We start from the raw sequence: 19,944 nt of genomic DNA, 5'->3' as shown, positions 1-19,944 counted from the left end.
ATTTCCTATCACCTAGTTGGACTCTAATGAGCCGAAGTTTAAATGTAATGATTACTCTGTAGTTGACAAACTGATTGTTGATATGAGGAATCAGACAAAATAGTTTACTCATTCCAAGCAACTGTACATTGTGTGTTTTATTGAACTCCTCAATTTTGTAAATACACGAAAATGAAATTACATAACGTACCAGAGGGGGAGGGATGGGGGCAATGTTGTGTTGAATTGAAATACACATAATGAAAATTCTATCAGTGTTCTTTAAATGCTACATATTACGTGGCATACCAAACTGCAAACCTGGCCACCGTGGCAGCATTGTTCCGATTATGCCCGAGAATTAGGAGGGGGTGGCAGTAGCTTACACTCAAGTACTCTCACAAGTGGAGCGCTGCCACAAGTCTAAGTGCCGCTGAATAAAGTGCCCATTTAGAACAAAAACAGAAATGGAATGTACAATATTTTTTACATTAACTGCTAACAATTCTTTGCTGGCAGTACACATAAGCAGAGCAGCAAGAAAGATTGTAGCATTGACTAACAATATGTCCGTGGGAAAAAAAAATCACAAAAGAAAGAAAAGAGACTTTTATGGATGACAAGAAGATACTATACTGTATATTAGGTAGCAGAAGGAAGCAGAAAGAAAATACTCAAAAGTTATCAACAAAATAAGAAAACCTGTGCAGGAGGGAGTAGTAGTTTTGAAAGTATGGAAAGAATATTTCCAAAAACTATGAGGAGGACAGGATGAAACAGATACGTGTTATGAGATAGAGGTAGATGAAAGAAACATGACCACTGAGGAAATAGGAAAAGATGATCAGCAGATGTTGCATGTAGAGAAAGCTGTACTAGAAATGAAAAATGGCAAAGCTCGTGGACTAGATGACATCACAGTGGAGATGATCAAAGCTGCAGGACCTACCGTAATTCCGTGACTGTATAGACTAATGAGTTTAGTATGGACATGTGGAAAGATTTCGGATGATGAAACAAAGGCATTTATTGTAAAAATCTTTAAGAAGGGTAACGAGGTATCCTGTGAGAATTACAGAGGAATAATGCTACTGTGCCACTGCATGAAGATTTATGAAAGCAGAGCAGCATAGTTGACAGGACCGACTGCGGACCTTTGGTACAGAGCCGAGTGGAGGCTCTGAATCAGAAGCTCAAATGATCCTGCAACTATGTAGGCTGCAGATTCCTCAACTTCCGCGATAGAGTGGTGGGGTTTCAGGTTGCACTGAGTAGGTCAGGAGTTCACGACATGCAGGAGGTGGCTATGCAGGTAGCAGGGGCTGTGTGGCATGGACTGGGCAGGTTTTTACATTAGAGGGTCTTATGGAAATACAAAAAGGGCTTCAGCCTCATGCAGGCCAAATGTAGGAAGAAAGCAGATACGGGAACCATCAGTACAACAGTTGTAAATTGTTGTAGCTGTGTTGGAAAAGTACCAGAACTCTGAGCGCCAATAGACAGCACTGATGCTCAAATCGTAATGGGCACTGAAAGCTGGCTAAAGCCGGAGATAAGTTCAGCCGAAGTTTTTGCAAAGAACCTAATGGTGTTCTGAAGGGATAGGCTAAAAACAGATGGCGGTGGCGTGTTTTAGAAGTAGTTTATCTTGTAGTGAAATTGAAGCAGATAGTTCCTGTGAGTTAGTATGGGCAGAGGTCATTCTTGGCAACCGAAATAAAATAATTAGTTGCTTTTACTGACCTACCAACTCAGATTACTCATAAAATTATAGTTGATGCTGACTAATTTACCCTCGATACATTGGCAAAAATCCATGTTTAAAACCGTAGGTAAGCATTAAACGTCATTTGAATTTGTGCCAAACGCATTCTCAGAAAATTATTTCGAGCAGTTAGTTCATGAGCCCACTTGAATAACAAATGGTTGTGAAAATGCACTTGACCTCTTAGCAACAAATATTCCTAAGTTCATAACAATTATCAAAACAAATGCAGGGGTTAGTGAACATAGGTTTGTCATACTGAGGTGGAATATTGTAACCCCCAAATTTTCCAAAAATAAACGAAAAATATACCTATTCAAAAAATCAGATACAAATTCGCCTGGTGCCTTCGTGAAAGATGTGCTGTGTTTTAAACGGTGTTGTGAATGCGTAAATTTAGCAGCATCCTACATAAATATTTAAATATGCCTGCAGTTCTAAATTGTCATTCAATTACTGCATTACCTGACTAGAATATGACATGAGCATGAATGTGAACTAAATTGAAACACACAACCATTTTCATATGTTGTCTGTAAAGAAGTGTATCTCTTTAAAATTATTCAGTTAGGTTCGTTGCCTACTTTCATACAAACTTATTTCACTCTTGACTATCACTTCATTTTTATAACAGGGAGACACACAACATTGACGAATTTTACTGAAAAGATTTCCGAGCTTTAGCTGAGAAAGTTTTATGCTCTGACACCAGCAAAGAATGGTAGAAGTTAAAATAGTTTCTCATAGAATAGATTTTGATGTACAGTCAAGTAACCTTTACGTGGATTCTTTTTACAATGGCAAATATAAATGTCTGAATTATTTAGCAATTTAAACTTGCCGTGTAAAGCTTTCATGAAATGGCGGCAGATAAATGAACATCGGTGTATCACAGAATCAATCTGTTCCGATTACGTGAAAATAACTGACTGAATTCGATTATAAGAAACATTAATCAGCATTACGTAATTGTTCTCATCATTTTCAATCTGAAATAAAACTAAAACTCTTGCCAATAAACTCATATAAATATATTCCCGCTATTGGCAGTGTTGCAGATCGTCCACAGCGAAACAAATATGGAATACAGAGGATCAAGATAATTAATATTCTTACAGAAAATATGAGATAAACTTGGATAACATTATACTCTTATTTTTGTCCAATAATTTACAATAGGTAGTTTACATAATAGTAATAATGCCAGACCTTATCATAGGCAGCAGATTAAAGTGTGTCTTGCTAGCATCATGGCTACTCGAACAAGAAGAAAGAATGCAAATAAAAATCAGTGAAAATAATAATTGTTCTTATAATTAAAAGATATCATTGTTTTCAGTTTATTTTCTGTGGTTTGTTAAGTCACTGTTACACCGTCTCTGCACTAGCAAAACCAAACTGTTTCTCTGATAACACACTTCTCTCTCATGATATCACATATTTCAAAAAATAATAAAAAATGTTTTTATAAACTATAAAATAGAGGCATGGATGCTATATTGCACCCAGGGCTGTTAAAAAAAAATATTTAGCGACAAAATTGTTTTTAACAGTCCACAACAGCCACAATATGCACTGATTTTAGTCATAATTACTCACTCTACAGGTGTCTGATAGTCTCAGTATACTTAGAGTCATAATAGTTTTGATGTTGTTGTTAATATACGTGGGTGAGTCAAATGAAAACCTTAAATTTGTAATAACAAATCGAAATTTCACGCCGTTATCCGGTAAGTTGGTAAGCGTGCTACAAACAGCGTGCAGAATGGCCTGTAGATGGCAGCATAGTGCAGATGCACACATACTGTCGCAGTATCAGTATAAAGATGGCCACCCCACTTGCGACTTGCACCAGGGAAGAACAGCGTTCTGTTATTTGGTTTTTGCATAGTGAAGGTGTGAAACCTATTGAAAGTCATCAATGAATGAAGGGTCAGTACAGTGATGCATGTTTGTCACAGTAGTAAGTCTATGAATGGAGTAGGAAGTTCGCAAATGGTGTGACTTCAGTGGAAGATGCTCCTCATCCAGGTCAGGCACAGTGAGTTGTGACTCCACAGAACATTGCAGCAGTTGAAGCCACAGTGAAGGAAAACCACAGAGTGACACTGACATTGCAGCATGTTTACAGATTAATCATGGGTCAGCACACCACATTGTGCATGATGTGCTCCAATTTCACAAAGTGTTTGCAAGATGGGTGCCAGAGCAGCTGACTCCTGAAATGAGAGAAAGACGTGTTGATGCTTGTGAAGAACTTCTTTGGCACTTTGAATGAGAAGGCGATGGCTTCCTTGCAAGAATCGTTACTGGGGACGAAACCTGGGTTCACTTCCACCAACCGGAAACGAAGAGAGCGAGCAAGGAATGGCGCCATTTCTCATCACCAAAGCCAAAGAAGTTTCAAACAGAACCATCAGCAGGGAAGGTTATGCTGACTCTTTTGGGACAAAAAGGCATAATTTTGAAGCATTACATGCCTAGAGGGACCACTGTCACCAGTGCATCATACACAGATCTCCTAAAAAATCATCCGCGGCCTGGAATCAAATCAAAGCAACGTGGATTGCTGTCAGCAGATGTCCTTTTGCAACACGACAATACAAGGCCCCACACTGCCCTTACAACAGTTTCAACAAACACAGACCTGCATTTTGAGTGTCTTCCTCATCCACCATACTCACCAGACTTTGCCCAAAGTGATTTCCATATGTTTGGACCACTCAAAGACACAATGGGAGAAAGAAGTTCCGTTCTGATGAATAGGTACGCCATGCAGTGCATAAGTGGTTGCACGGACTACCAAAATAATTTTTTTTCGAAAGGAATTTATGCTTTTTGTAAGTGCTGGAGGACTTGCATTGAGGATGGGGGAGATTATTTTGAAAAGTGCTACAGCTTTGTACCACTTCTGCACAATAAATAATATTTTAAAAATTATTTAAGGTTTTCATTTGACTCACCCTCTTAACATACGAGATGGATCTATATATATAACAATAAGTATTTTTGTAATAGTCAGGTTTACTTCGGTACTTAAAGATGCCTCAGAAATAACGGCGGAGACCATTACTTCCCCACCCCAATTCGGGTTTGCTGGATATGGAAAACTGGGAATAAAGCTATCCGAGGGGATCCACGACACCCATAACTACTTACTTTCTGTGTTTGGTATAGAATTTTGTGGTATTAACAAACATATGTTGACAATAAGTTCATATCATAATTATATGAGTATTTATTATGAAAATTTCTGCGACTAGTTCATAGGAACTCATTTCTACAACAATATTTTAAAAGTTTTTGATTGACATAAGTCATTAAAACTGTCGGTCGTTGTGCCGATGATGAGAAGGTCTTCCACCATGTCGAGTCTCGAGAACGTCAGCAAGTGGGGCTGCATTGAAGTCTGGATCTGCTGCTGGACCACATGCTGCACTGGAACACACCAGGATTGTCGCCTCCCATTTTCCGCTCATTCACGAAGGGTTCATGAAAGTCGAAAATTAGTGTTAGTATACATGTCATATATTGGTGGTGCTCTGCAAAAGAACGGTTAGATTAGGGTTTGCTTTCACACGCACAGATTCACTTGATATACAACTCATTGTATGGCCCAGAATCATAACACTGTCCTCTCATTTCAATGTAGTGATCCACTATTTATTTATAATATTTTGTAAACGACACAGCACCAGTTAGTTTTTGCGGTGTCCGTCGTGATACTTTGTTTTCACCAGCACTGTTTATAAACATTGCTGCGTGATTCAATGGAGCCAGTGCCATAGCACACATTGTTGGTGCACCACAGCAGGTATAGTCTGATTCAAAATATCTTACTCACATAGCATAGATGTGACTGCACCACTAAAGGTCTGGCATGTTATACTGTTTTAAGTTGTTAACTGAAATCAACGTCTCTTATCATTGCAACTAATATCATTGCACTCTATGGGTGTCCGTAAAATCATTTTGAAAGTTATGATATTGTTTATTTAAAAAAATCCACAGTTTATCACATGTCTATCTCACCTTATTTACACAGTTTTTAGTTACACATGTTCCACTGTCCAATTCACTGTCAGTGGTTTTACATTCCACACAACAGCTACATCAGTTTCATTTTGTTATAACATAATTAATGACCTTGTTAGTTGATTACATTTTGTGGCTTATGTCAAAAGATATTGACAAGGATCATGTAAACATTGACATTAATTCAGTTCATCCTCTACGTTAATCATCATCGGATCAGATCAGACCTGTGTTGATCACAGTGCACAGTCCCTTCTATATAAACTCTTATTACATTCATCATTATTCATACCGGTAACATTACTTTTTGAAAGAATAGGACAAATGTCCATGTTCGGTATGTCAATCATAAGTGAGTTCGGAATACTTTAGTAAGAAATTCTCTTAAGTCAACCTGTAGCCAAATGGTACACAAAATCTTACTCAAGCTGAGCCAGAGTCAATAATTTAGAAAATATACAGACTCACGTACAACTTATGGTCAACACATGTATGCGCTCAAAAGTTATCTATCCACTTAATTATTCATTTAAAGACACAGGATAATACATGAACATTTATATTACATACAAGAAGTAGAAAACAAACAAAGTACAATGTTTTTCCTAATCTAGCACAAATAATAAAATTCAGTATATAAAATATTGAAATGATATAGAAATTCACTAATCTTAGAATGTGATTCACATATCTCTGGCCTGATTGACTCTAGTTTCTTTATATTAGTTTTCTGCATTTTCTGGTTGTCAAGTGACCTAAAGTACAATTTTAAAATTAACAAGACACAAATTTATGAAATGCAGTAAGTATATCACTTATAACTACTATGTACAATACTTATACAAGTGTACCAACACTCGGCAGAAAAATGTTATTTACATCACTTCTGTAGTTATTACCATTTAGTGAAGGTATCTCTTTAAATCTCTGTAGCAATACAACCCTTTCATTTTGTCAGTGTTTACTTCTGCTAGTAAGTAACATTCTTCATGTAGGGACCTCTATATAGTAGGTGCCACTTCTTATTCTGCTTCTTTAAAAGTGATGCCTTGGGATGTATACAAATTCATTTACTGCCTATTCTTGTTGGTTGGTTAATTTCTTGTCGAACTTCATTTTACGGAGTTCTACTTACATAATAATATTTCATAACACCATCTCCACCTTTTCTTGGTGTGACATATCTTTGTTTTGCAACTTAGGTATAGTCTTAGTGCATTCATTCTTCTCCTGACTATTACCCATTAACTCATTTGGTGTAAATCCAGTTGATAGGTGTGGTAAATCATTGTATATTTCAACAAAATTGTTTAGATATTCAATCCATTTTGTTTGCTTATTAGACATGTAGGTCCGGTAAATCTGTTTAATTCTCTGAACATTCGTTCTACTGGGTTACCGTATTTACTCGAATCTAAGCCGCACTTTTTTCCGCTTTTTGTAATCCAAAAAACCGCCTGTGGCTTAGAATCGAGTGCAAAGTAAGCGGAAGTTCTGAAAAATGTTGGTAGGTGCCGCCACAACTAACTTCTGCCGTCGAATATATGTAGCGCTACACAGGCATGCTTTGCAGGCACAAAGATAAATACTGCCGCCAAAACCTCTGCGTCAGTAAACAAATTTTAAAAATAAGGTGGAAGACAAGCTTTTCTCTCTGCCCCGAGTTTCGACCACTGCATTTTCATACATTATCCAATGAAGTAAATACAAATTCCGTATGGTTCATCTTCGAATGTAGCAGCCTTTCAATGTACTACGAAAATCCGACTGGCAAGACTGTTTGGGATGTTTGTCAATATGGCCAACTCTACGTTCTGAATTTATTCCTACCTGTGACAAGAGATGGTTGCTAATAGGAACTTTTATGAATTGTGAATCACATGCAGTATTCTCTTCACCATAAGAATAATACGAATGTAAACATTTTGCCATGTATTCCTACGTGTTTCCTGTTATCTCATTTAAATCCTGTTTTCCTAATAAACTACAAAACTAGAGTGAGACAACAGCAAACACGGAAGAATGTACATATCATGTCATGTTTATATTCGTATTATTCCTATACTGAATAGTGATACAGTCAGAAATGAAGCACGGCAACTGACTAGATTTTTAAACCTAAGATGGCTCTAATTCCTGTGCAGTATGTAATGTACTAAAGAGGCGTCTGCAAAAATTTTCAAACGGAGAAAAATTTTCGCTAAAGTTTCGTTCAGAACATCTATCATATGCAGTCTATTATTTGGTTCTTGTTGATCATTATCAAAGAAAGCGGCAGTGCAAGTAACAACAAATAGCAGTCTCTTGCCATTGTTTCGCTAATGAGACAATTCCTCTCTCTTTTTTTTTTTAACTGTAAGCGACGGTAGGTGCACAAAAGCAATCCATGCCACGACGGCGACAGGCCGTAAACACGCATTATGAGAATGCGACAAACAATGCATGCCACAGTATAATAATGCATTTTGAGCTTAGAGTGACGAAAAACCTATAACAAAGAGAACGGCACTTATCAGATCAAAGAAAAATAAGCAATCAATTCAAATCAGACAAAGCACGTGAAAAAGGCTCTGTAGGATAAATACGGACGGAGCGCCTGACGCATAGCAATGACTACGTGGTAAAGCTTAACTGCTAAGTTTACCACACGTACCAAACTACTGTAGCTTTATTGTCATTCATTCGACCTAAATTGTCTCATATTACAATGGACCAACTTTGTTTCGGTTTGGAGTTGCGATCTAAAACGTTTCTCCCCCTTGAATTTCGAGTCTCAAATTCCAGGTGCGGCTTAGATTCGGGAAAATTTTTTTCCTTGATTTGGAGTTTCATTTTTCAGGTGCGGCTTAGATTCGAGTGTGGCTTAGATTCGAGTGTGGCTTAGATTCGGGTAAATGCGGTACTGCTAGGTGAAAATCTTGATATTAAGACATGTCTTATTCCATGTTCTTCCATTATATTTTCCCATCTGCTTCCAGTAAAATAGGTAGCATTGTCTGTTATAACAGTGGTAGGGTATCCAATTGTTCTAAAGTAATCTTTAGTTAGCTTTCTCCCGATACTGCTAGCAGTTGCTGCACGCAAAGCCTACATTTTCAGATGTTTGGAGAATAAATCATATTTATGTATTTGACCCCCCCCCCCCCCTTGAGCTGTCAGTAGGGGTCCTGTTATGTCCATTGCAATTACCTCTCTAGGTCTTTGTGTTGTTATTGGGTGTAATTCTGTATCCCTGCACCTATTGTTAGGCTTTGCCTTTTGGCATATGTCACATTTTCTCATTACTTCTTGGACTGTCTTTTTCTGGTTTGGGAAGTAACACTATTGTTTAATTTTAAGTGTAGTTTTGACAATTACAAAATGTCCCCAATCTCAGTGGGTGAACCAGATTAAATCTTAAAGTTGATCTGTAGGAATGCACACACACCATCCACTGTTAGGCTTCTTCATTTTATAGAATAAAAATTTTATCATGTAACTATCTAACTGGTAACATTAATTTAAGACACTATCTTGTTGTTGTTTGAGGACGTCCCTAATGTTTTTCCACATAGGATCATTTTCCTGTGACTTTTACAAGTTTTTCCACATTTCCGTGTATCTTTCTCGATACGTCAAGTCTTTTATGAACAAAACTTTAAAATCCATAGAATTCTCAACTATTGCTGGGAATTCTGACATTCCTTGTGGCAATCTCAAAAGAGTATCCGCAACAACGTGGTCTGGCCCATTGTCATGTCTTATCTCAAAGTTATAGTCCTGTAGTGCCAGAGTCCCTCTAGCTAAACGTCAGTGTAGCAATTTACAAGAAAGCATTAATGCATGATGGTTGCATTGAACATTCACATACTTCCCATAGACATAATAATGGAATTTTTTTAAATGCAAAGACAACGGCCAATGCTTCCAGTTCTGTCACAGTGTACGCCCGTTCACATTTCACCAATATACAACTGGCAAATCTTATCATTCTTATGTCCAGTCCATTTTCTTGTTGTTCAGTTTGGAACAGATGTGCTCCTAAGCCATAGCTTGAATTATCAGTAGCAATAAAGAAGTCTTTTGACATATCTGGCTGGTGCAAGATTGGTGCATGCTTCTTTAATCCTATCAAAATCTTCTCTGCATTGATTGGTCCAGCACCATCTTGCATTCTTTTTCAATAATCCTAGTAATGCGTCACTGTTTAATTGTTGAGTGGGTAGAAAATGCCAGGAGGAGGACGCCAAACCAATGAAACTCTTTAATTGTCGCTTAGTTTTGGGATAAAGGAAGTTAGCAATTGCTGCTATCTTAGTGGGATCTGGTTTGATACTCTCAGGTGAAATAATATGTCCTAGAAATTTAATCTACTTTTCGGCAAATTTTGATTTCTCTATATTTACCACGACTCCCCTTTGGACAAATTTACTTAGAACATCTTGCAATAGATTAATGTGCTCGTCCCATCTCTCTGTTGCTAGTAAGAGATCATCAACATATGCTGTGGCTCGATTGAGCAACTGTGGCCCCAGCACATTGTCAAGTGCCGCAATAAATACTCTGGCGTGGTTAGCACACTGGACTCGCCTTCGGGAGGACGACGGTTCAATCGCGTCTCCAGCCATCCTGATTTAGGTTTTCCGTGATTTCCCTAAATCGTTTCAGGCAAATGCTGGGATGGTTCCCTTGAAAGGCCACGGCCGATTTCCTTCCCCATGCTTCCCTAACCCGGGCTTGTGCTCCGTCTCTAATGACCTCGTTGTCGACGGGACGTTATTTGCCAGAATGATGATTTCAGATCTAAAGAGCTTAAGTATCCTTTGCCATAAAACTTCTGGATCTGCTCATCTAAATTGTCGGGTTTCATTTGCACAGGCATGATAATTTTGTTAATGTCCTGTGCGTCAAGAACCAGTCTAACTCTTTTATCTGCTTTGCTTATTGTTAGCGAAGGACTACCATAAGGGGAGTTCGATGTCTCAATTATACCCCAGCCCACCATCTTCCTTATCTTTTTCATGACCTCTTCCTTTCTGGTCCAGGGGACCAAGTAAGATGCTCAACAATAGCTCTTATGTGGATATACCTGCATATCATAGACATATCCTTTCACGATACCAGGCTTATCTGCAAATACTGCAGGGTATTTGTGGATTTAAACCCAATCATCCCGGCCGCCCCATTGTAGCTGGTTACCAAGCCCCCACAGAACGTATCTCTGCCTACGTAGATCAACACCTTCAACCCATTACATGCAGTCTACCATCCTTCATCAAAGACACCTACCACTTTCTCGAACACCTGGAATCCTTACCCAGTCTGTTATCCCCGGAAACCATCCTTGTAACCATTGATGCCACTTCCTTATACACAAATATTCCGCACGTCCAGGGCCTTGCTGCGATGGAGCATTTCCTTTCACGCCGATCACCTGCCACCCTACCTAAAACCTCTTTCCTCATCACCTTAGCCAGCTTCATCCTGACCCACAACTTTTTCACTTTTGAAGGCCAGACATACCAACAATTAAAGGGAACAGCCATGGGTACCAGGATGGCCCCTTCATACGCCAACCTATTCATGGGTCGCTTAGAGGAAGCCTTCTTGGTTACCCAGGCCTGCCAACCCAAAGTTTGGTACAGATTTATTGATGACATCTTCATGATCTGGACTCACAGTGAAGAAGAACTCCAGAATTTCCTCTCCAACCTCAACTCCTTTGGTTCCATCAGATTCACCTGGTCCTACTCCAAATCCCATGCCACTTTCCTTGATGTTGACCTCCACCTGTCCAATGGCCAGCTTCACACGTCCGTCCACATCAAACCCACCAACAAGCAACAGTACCTCCATTACGACAGCTGCCACCCATTTCACATCAAACGGTCCCTTCCCTACAGCCTAGGTCTTCGTGGCAAACGAATCTGCTCCAGTCCGGAATCCCTCGAGGGAAACATTCCACGTAGGAAAAATATATCTAAAAACAAAGATGATGTGACTTACCAAATGAAAGTGCTGGCAGGTCGACAGACACACAAACAAACACAAACATACACACAGAATTCAAGCTTTCGCAACAAACTGTTGCCTCATCAGGAAAGAGGGGAAGGAGAGGGAAAGACGAAAGGATATGGGTTTTAAGGGAGTGGGTAAGGAGTCATTCCAATCCCGGGAGCGGAAAGACTTACCTTAGGGGGAAAAAAGGACGGGTATACACTCGCGCACACACACACATATCCATCCACACATATACAGACACAAGCAGGTGACTTACCAAATGAAAGTGCTGGCACGTCGATAGACACACAAACATACACATTAAATTCAAGCTTTCACAACAAACTGTTGTGTGTATATATATATACACCAAATGTTTTGCTTCACCTTTTGTTTTCCATCAAGCAGCATGGAGGTGACAATAGTTTCACCACCATCAAGGGTTTCTCCAGGTCACTCATTTCTGCATTTACATGCAGTACTGTTGCAGAAGAGTTGTTCCTTTCTCTCGTACAAGGCACACATGCACTAGTTTCTGACAGGACCAAAGTTATCACTGCTGCTGAGTTCTTTTTAGAATGTAACATAACTTCCTGTAATTAAGTTTTTGGTGTCTTTTTCTCACCAAAGGTATACATCTGTGAAATGGATATGGACGCTTCAGTGTGCTCGAAGAGGAACATCCACAATCGTTCAGAGAAAGACATCAGTGAGATCATCGAAAACTGGGAGCCTACTCCGAAACACTACCTCCGCCTTGATGTTCGCTCATTGCTACAATCGGTCGCTATCACAGAGGTAAGGTGAAACATTGTTTAAGTGCCTCACTATTGCAGTTTTTGGGGAGATTGCTTTGTGTTTCTAGCAATGACTGTAGAAATGACAACCAGTCTGACAGTAGATGTTTCCTTATCAATTCCTGTTAATCTGTGTGAACAGTGCTCTACAGTTAATGTTTAATACGTATGTCAAGAAAACTAAAGTATGCACAGATAACAGTGGAACACTGGTGTGCAGTTTTGTCTTCCTCATTTAAATGATCAGTGCCTTCACCTTCAAAGAGGAGCAGGCATCTGCATGCTGATGTTTTAAAGGTCAGCACTGGCAGAATCCAGTTCCTTGTTTCCAGTTATTTAGAACTACATTCTCATTAGGATAATGTTACCCATTTACACAACAAAGAACCACATGTGAACATTCCGGTAGATACAGCATTACAGATTTTATCTGTGATCTAGTACGGAAGAATATGGCTATTAAATTACCCCTTCATTGAAAAAGATGAAGTTACTCTTTTGTGTGGTCTGCATCTTTAACAGTTCCATATTGAAAAAATTCAAATTCACAGAATCAAGGAAGTCCTCAAGGACAATACTGTCCATCTTGAAAGGCCACAAACAACATTTTACTTGGGGCTTGTTTTTAGCTTGCTACGTCCCATAAAATCACTGATTATTGTTTTGATTCCATGCCCACAACTTGTCATTGATTTTCCTGTGATTCAGTGAACTGTTGTATTCAGTCATGTATGCATTTAGTGGGTCCTTCCAGGTTCCATGTATCACTGTTCTTGTGCACATGTGAATACTGTAAGTTACTCACCTAACATGAAGTTACTGTTGATTAATGTGAACAATTGAGATGATGTAAAACAATGCTGTATTAACATCTCTCACTGCTAGCAAAGTTTTTCTTACTCCTGGAATGAACACAATAAAGTACAACACATCCATTTTGGAACAACTGTGGAGAGAGATAAGTAATCATCTCTTCTCTATACTGGGTGTTCATTTTAACAGAAGCAATTGAAAAATCTCAAAAACTCCCGTGTGCCATTGGATATTCAAGGGCCTTTGAGTAGCATGTCTATTCCTCCGATTACAGCACCATCTGCGGTAAAATGAAGAAAATGCTTCAGACAAAACATATGTAGATTTTGCCATAGAATTGTAATCTGCAGTAAAAAGTAGGGATACCCATTGAAGATTTCAAAGTTGCCCCCCATACACGAGGTGGGATGGAGAGTTGAGTGTGATATCATTGGTTGTACCCCTCAGAGACAAACAAATTGGAATTAAATTGGAATCATAACTTTTTTGATCAGATGTGTAGTTTTCGAAATATTTCCATGTCTTCAGTTAAAATGAGCACCCAGTATATGTAAACTGAAGATGATTGCTCACATCAGTGTGTTTATGTTTGCTAATCTCAGGAACTGCTGTAGGGATTTTGGTCTGGTTTTGGCTAATAGGTAGACTGAGTCATGAGGAAGATTTTTGTATATAATTTATAAATATTTCTTACAAATTTTCTGGATTATAGTGAGTTAAAGTTAAGTTGTGAAAGCATTGTCATTGCCACCTGGCAAACAGCCATTGTAACTTAAGAGAGCAGCAGTGACTGTAGAACGCGGCAAGTGGAATCTAATTTGCATCTGGTGTGGTGTTCTAGTGACAGAGCATGTTGCTGAAAACTGAAAGGATGTGGGATCAAATCCCAGCTGGGTCACTTTTTTTCATTTTGCCATTTAACCTAGTGTTGACCTCAACAGTATTTAAATATGGATTTGGAAATATTATGAGAATTTCGGACTGCCAATTTATGCTTCCCTCAGATCCGCATTCATTATGTGCACTATTAATTCACTGCAAATTCTTTGAACAACTGACAGTGAGTTACTCAAGTTTGGAGTGATGTAATGAGCATGACTTACAATGAAAAGGTACCTACCTCACCATGAGGCTGTGATGTTAGACTTACAGTTTGAAATAATCAAATATTTTTAACCAATAGTTTCTCTGCAACTGTTTGAGAAGAACTGCTTAACTAAAACTATGTGCAATTCCAAAATATGAGTTAGTTAGTTACATGTTCCATGGATCATTTTGCACAATAGATCCTAATGATGTGGAACGAGTCATTTTACATTCACATCACACTTTAATTTGTACATAAACTTATATTTTTGAGGTCCCTCCCTCCTCACGCACGCGCGCGCGCGCCCACACACACACACACACACACAAGTAAGTATGAGTTAGTAATTCCTGCCCACCACCTTGTACACATTACAATAATAGAAATTCTCCTATGGAATAGGAGGTGTTTCAAGAAGAAACTTTCTGAATTTGCTATAAAATTTTACTTTGATTGTTGTCAGACATTTTATATCACTGGGTAAGTGATAAAAATTTTTTGTTGCACAGTTGTGCATCCATTTCTGTGCTAGAGAGGACCTTAATGTGGAGTAATGAATTCCATTTTTCCTTGTGGTATTGCAATTATACACATCATTGTTCCTTTCGAACTGTAGTATATCATTTACAGCAAACTTCATGAGGGGATAAATATACTGTGAAGCAGTAGGCTGAATACTAAACTCCTTAAATATATGTCTACATGATCATGGATGAACACCATATATTATTGGTTTTATTTTTAATTCTCCAAGTACAACATTTTGCGGAAAAACTATTTCAGCAGTTACAGCAACTTTGCTTTGTTTACATACAATATGTTCTTTCAGCAGCGTGGCAAATAACTCAACTGTCAGCTTTATGCCTTGCTTGAATCAAACCTAGATGTTGATGTGATTCTTTGCATGGCACATTATTGAAGTCTGCCATAAAGAATCCATGGCAAAGAATTGCGGCAACAGCTCTTAAAAGTGCATCACAGTGCATGCTAAACTTCACAAGATGAGTGCTGTAACACAAGCTGAATGTGTACATCATTTGTGTTTTTCTTATTTTTTTTTTCTTTTATTTGTGCCACCTCAGCCAGCCTCCAGTCCATATTGAATCATTCACTAATATACACCCATGATTCATGTGACATTATCGACACTGATTGTAAATGTATTACTTACATCATGATGTCCTCTCGTCATTGCCATGAAATGTCACTCCAGTTGCCAATTCAATACAGAGCACATGACATTCATACCTTCAGATGATCTGTACTGTGCACTGCTTACATTGCATAAGTTATATGAAAGTGGTGGTATTCAGTTATTTAATGTTGTTCTCTTAAATTTATTCGTAACCACACTCAGTGGCCCACAAACAAAATACACTACGCCACACGAGTTCTCTGGCCTAACCTACTTAAAGCTATCTGTGAGAACCTGGGGCAGGTCACTACTTTACTCAAAAACAATGATGGAATTTTAGAAATGTGTGCTGTAAGTTATACATTGATTAAACATGTGGTTTATTGTGAAAAGAGGAAGGCAAGGAGGGAGAATAGTGAAGGAAATAAGATGTCAAGTTATAAACCCTACATGTAACTATTTGTTAACATGGCAGCATATGTTAATTAAATGACAAAAAACATATATAACAAAAAAATCTTTGTCTTGGAACACAAAAATCAGGCACTTCCAAACACTGGAAAGGCCTGAAGCACCATATACAGGAGAAACACTTTACACGTTGGTGGATCTTGAAAAACGGGAAAAAGTTGAAAGAAGAATTCTAGGAAAAAACTGGGACCTAAAAGTAATAATAATGCTAAATACAGATTAAGATAAAACAGAGTACTCATTTTTAAAATGGAGATGCTAACTAATGTAACGAGGAAAAGTCGACAACAGTTTTATGGACACTGATACTGAATGGATAATAACAGACTAACCAATCAGATCTAAAGCTTGTTAAATAGCTATGAATCCAAACCCCGGTGTTTCACTAAAACTGATAACAGAATACTTTCTAGAGATGCAGCACAAAAGGCAGCATTTCACGAAAGAGAGAGACCCAAAGTGTAGTTCTTGTAGTAGAGGGCATGAGAAATGACAGGGTGAGGAATTGAGGTGAGAATAATACAAGCTAATAGTATAAGACCTCCTTGCAAGACATTGTGTTCTGTTTTCTTTTATTACTTCATTGTGTTTCAATAGTGTTGGAGCGCCTGAAACAGGGTCTTTTCTTTCAATCTATACACTTAATTTGGCAATTTAAAGCAATTGTGGAAAAATAATCAACTTATCAGCTTGACTATTTTTGTAATTTGGAAACTATTGGACTTCCTCACCCTGTTATGTTGCAAATTTTAGAATTATTTTCCAGTTTTAGATATTATGGAAAGTAAAGTTCATGTGATTTTTGCTTAAATCATGTCCCAGCTGAAGAGTGTTTACCGTATTCTGGAGTATGTGACAATACATCCATTTGCTTCTACTAGTTATCTGTGGTTATTTACTCTACTGTGATGGAAACACACTGTAAGTTTCTTATCTTTATTATTAGGGAAAATGCGATCCACTATTAGTGTACCCAATGTTCCCATTTTACCTGGATTAAACACCTTTTGAGAATTGGTTTTCCCAGCGTTATCACAATTTCATAAGAACTCAATCCAGTTATCTTTCTGCTACCTTTCTTCTGTTATTTGTCACATTTTTCTTAGCTTTGTATATGCTTAACCCACATTTTGTGACAGACACTCCTGTTGGATGAACATCCACAACTGAGCATTATACTAGAGGTTGAAAATACCGCTTCAGTTGTAAATTTCTTTTATTATCACAACTGGTTTCGGGCTCTCATAAGCCCATCCTCCGGTGTCGAAACTGTGCTGTGGCTACCGAGTGCTGCGGTGGACGTGTACAACGCTCGGTTTGCTACCTATGAGTGCAGGACAGGGAGTCACTGTTCTGCACTCACAGGTAGCAAACCGTGCCTTGTACACGTCCACCGTGGCGCTCAGGGGGCACAGCACAGTTTCGACACCTGAGGATGGGCTTATGAGAGCCCGAAACCAGTTGTGATAATAAAAGAAATTTACAACTGATGCGGGATTTACAACCTCTACCATATTTTGTGCTATGAACACTGTTGTGGCAGTGTGACATCACAGCAGGGTTTATAGTTTTTGCCACCTGTACAACATTGTTACATGATAAGGCAGAAGGTGCAAACAGACAGTAAAATTGGGCAGAAATTACAGTTGAACCTGGTCTCAGTGTTGTCTACTATAAGTCTAAATTATTGGATGCAGAGACCGTCTGGAAAATTGAAAGGAAATTCCAATATTTTGAGATGAATGTAACAAGTGAGTTACAGACAAACACACAATAAACATATCCCAAATACTGTAGAAATAATTGTAAAGACAACTACAGAAAGAAAAACCGATAGAGAAACTGTGAATTGCAGCATCGTCTGTCAATAATTTGAAATATCTTGCATTTAGAACAGACAGTCACTGTGGAGAAGAGAGCTTGCATCTGACTGGAGGAGAAGAGAGAGAGAGAGGGGGGGGGGGGGGGACCCTTGAGCAACATGTGGGACACAAGAAAAAGATAAAGTTTGGTGACAAGGATCAATACGGTAGCTGCAAGAGAGTGTGGAACCAATTTTAAATATGATATCCCAGAGAAGAGTGAGACTTTTTGGACCCTTCATGGTACTGGATATAAAATGTTGGCCGAGGAGCATGCAGCAAAACTAGAATAACAGGGAATAACTGAATTAAAGAAAATAACAGAGGGAAACATTCCACGTGGAAAAAATATATCTAAAAAGAAAGAAAGTGATGAGACTTACCAAACAAAAGCACTGGCAGGTCGATAGACACACAAACAAACACAAACATACACACAAAATTCTAGCTTTCGCAACAAACGGTTGCTTCGTCAGGGAAGAGGGAAGGAAAGGGAAAGATGAAAGGAAGTGGGTTTTAAGGGAGAGGGTAAGGAGTCATTCCAATCCCGGGAGCGGAAAGACTTACCTTAGGGGGAAAAAAGGACGGGTATACACTCGCACACACATACATATCCATCCGCATATACACAGACACAAGCAGACATTTTCTTTCCGCTCCCGGGATTGGAATGACTCCTTACCCTCTCCCTTAAAACCCACTTCCTTTCATCTTTCCCTCTCCTTCCCTCTTCCCTGACGAAGCAACCGTTTGTTGCGAAAGCTAGAATTTTGTGTGTATGTTTGTGTTTGTTTGTGTGTCTATCGACCTGCCAGCGCTTTTGTTTGGTAAGTCTCATCACTTTCTTTCTTTTTGAATTAAAGAAGATATGGAGATAGGAAAGCAATTGGGTTAAGGGAAAATACATACACAGGAGTGTAAGTCCAGCTACGGGAAAATAGTGAAAATCTTCCGCACAGTCTGGATTGATGTATGGCACAACCACCCCAAAGATTAGTTTCTGAATGTGGTCATTATCAAAGTATTTTTTTTTTTTTTAATAAAAGAGAAGATACATTGTGAAAATGCTGACAATCACATAAAATACATAGAGTGAATAAAAATGTAGCATACCAACTTGGTGAGAGAAGTACGTCATTTACAATACAAGCACGATACTCAGTTGCTTATACCATAGTCAAACATTGCTGTCTGTGGAATAGGATTGTTGATATTTTTAAAAAATCAGGAATCCGAGATATCTGTATTTACAAAAATGTTGTTATTGGCCCTCAATAGATCGGAAAAAAAGTACTGATATATCGATGAAAAAAATATCTATGTACTGACCTATAAAAATTTTGGCTGTACATTGTAAATAAACAGCCTGTTTTAGAGCTGTATATTTAAGTATTGATTTATTGTTAGATATTCTATACATCAACAAGCTAGCAGCCTGCTTATCTCCCTTAGAGCAAGAATTGAAAGGAAAACCATGCATGTTCACGAATGGCAAAACCACTTTGCCAACAATGGTAACAGTACATAAGTGGCACAGTAAAAGGCAGCCGATGGGTCTGCCGTTCAGTTTCATCACATATCAGATTTGTGCGGAACACCTCATGTTGACTTATCTGTTTACTCATTGCAGCAAATGTCAGTGACCTAGTAGTTGTAGTGTCAAAGCTGCATGGTGAAGTTAAATGTTGCAGTTCCTGTTGTTAGCGCTGAGTGCCGATAATATCAGCATTACCCCTCACACATCTCAGAGACTAGTCTTGTCATTTAGATTTTTGTTCATAATTTTCAATAACTGTCAATAAAATTCTTCTGGGCTGTTGAACACATTGTCAGTATATAAAATTATCCAATGCTTTGGACACTATAGCTAGTGGCCTTCCTCAGGACTTGTGCTGAGCTGACTCCTGTTTTATTTTAACAACACCTGTTTTATTTTAACAACACTGACTCCTGTTTTATTTTAACAGCTCCTGAACTGTTTTATTGACAGTGACAATGGCTGCGGATGTCTACATTTACAT

The 19,944-nt window shown here is 38.5% G+C and overlaps 1 protein-coding gene across 8 annotated transcripts in view; it reads left to right on the top strand.

The window, feature by feature from the left end:
* LOC126210040 (YLP motif-containing protein 1-like) overlaps positions 1–19,944 on the top strand; it is a 392,244-nt gene that overhangs the window by 244,168 nt on the left and 128,132 nt on the right. For all 8 annotated transcript variants that reach the window (XR_007540599.1, XR_007540598.1, XR_007540597.1 and 5 more), the window contains one exon: positions 12,389–12,556. Coding sequence is in view for 5 of the 8 variants with exons in the window: in XM_049939145.1 (XP_049795102.1) it covers positions 12,389–12,556 (168 nt within the window). In the remaining 3 variants the exon portion in view is untranslated. The remainder of the gene's footprint in view (positions 1–12,388; positions 12,557–19,944) is intronic.

The sequence above is a fragment of the Schistocerca nitens genome, chromosome 10 (assembly GCF_023898315.1).
Source record: "Schistocerca nitens isolate TAMUIC-IGC-003100 chromosome 10, iqSchNite1.1, whole genome shotgun sequence".
Classification (NCBI taxonomy): domain Eukaryota; kingdom Metazoa; phylum Arthropoda; class Insecta; order Orthoptera; family Acrididae; genus Schistocerca; species Schistocerca nitens.
This window is presented reverse-complemented; position numbering and strand designations above follow the sequence as displayed.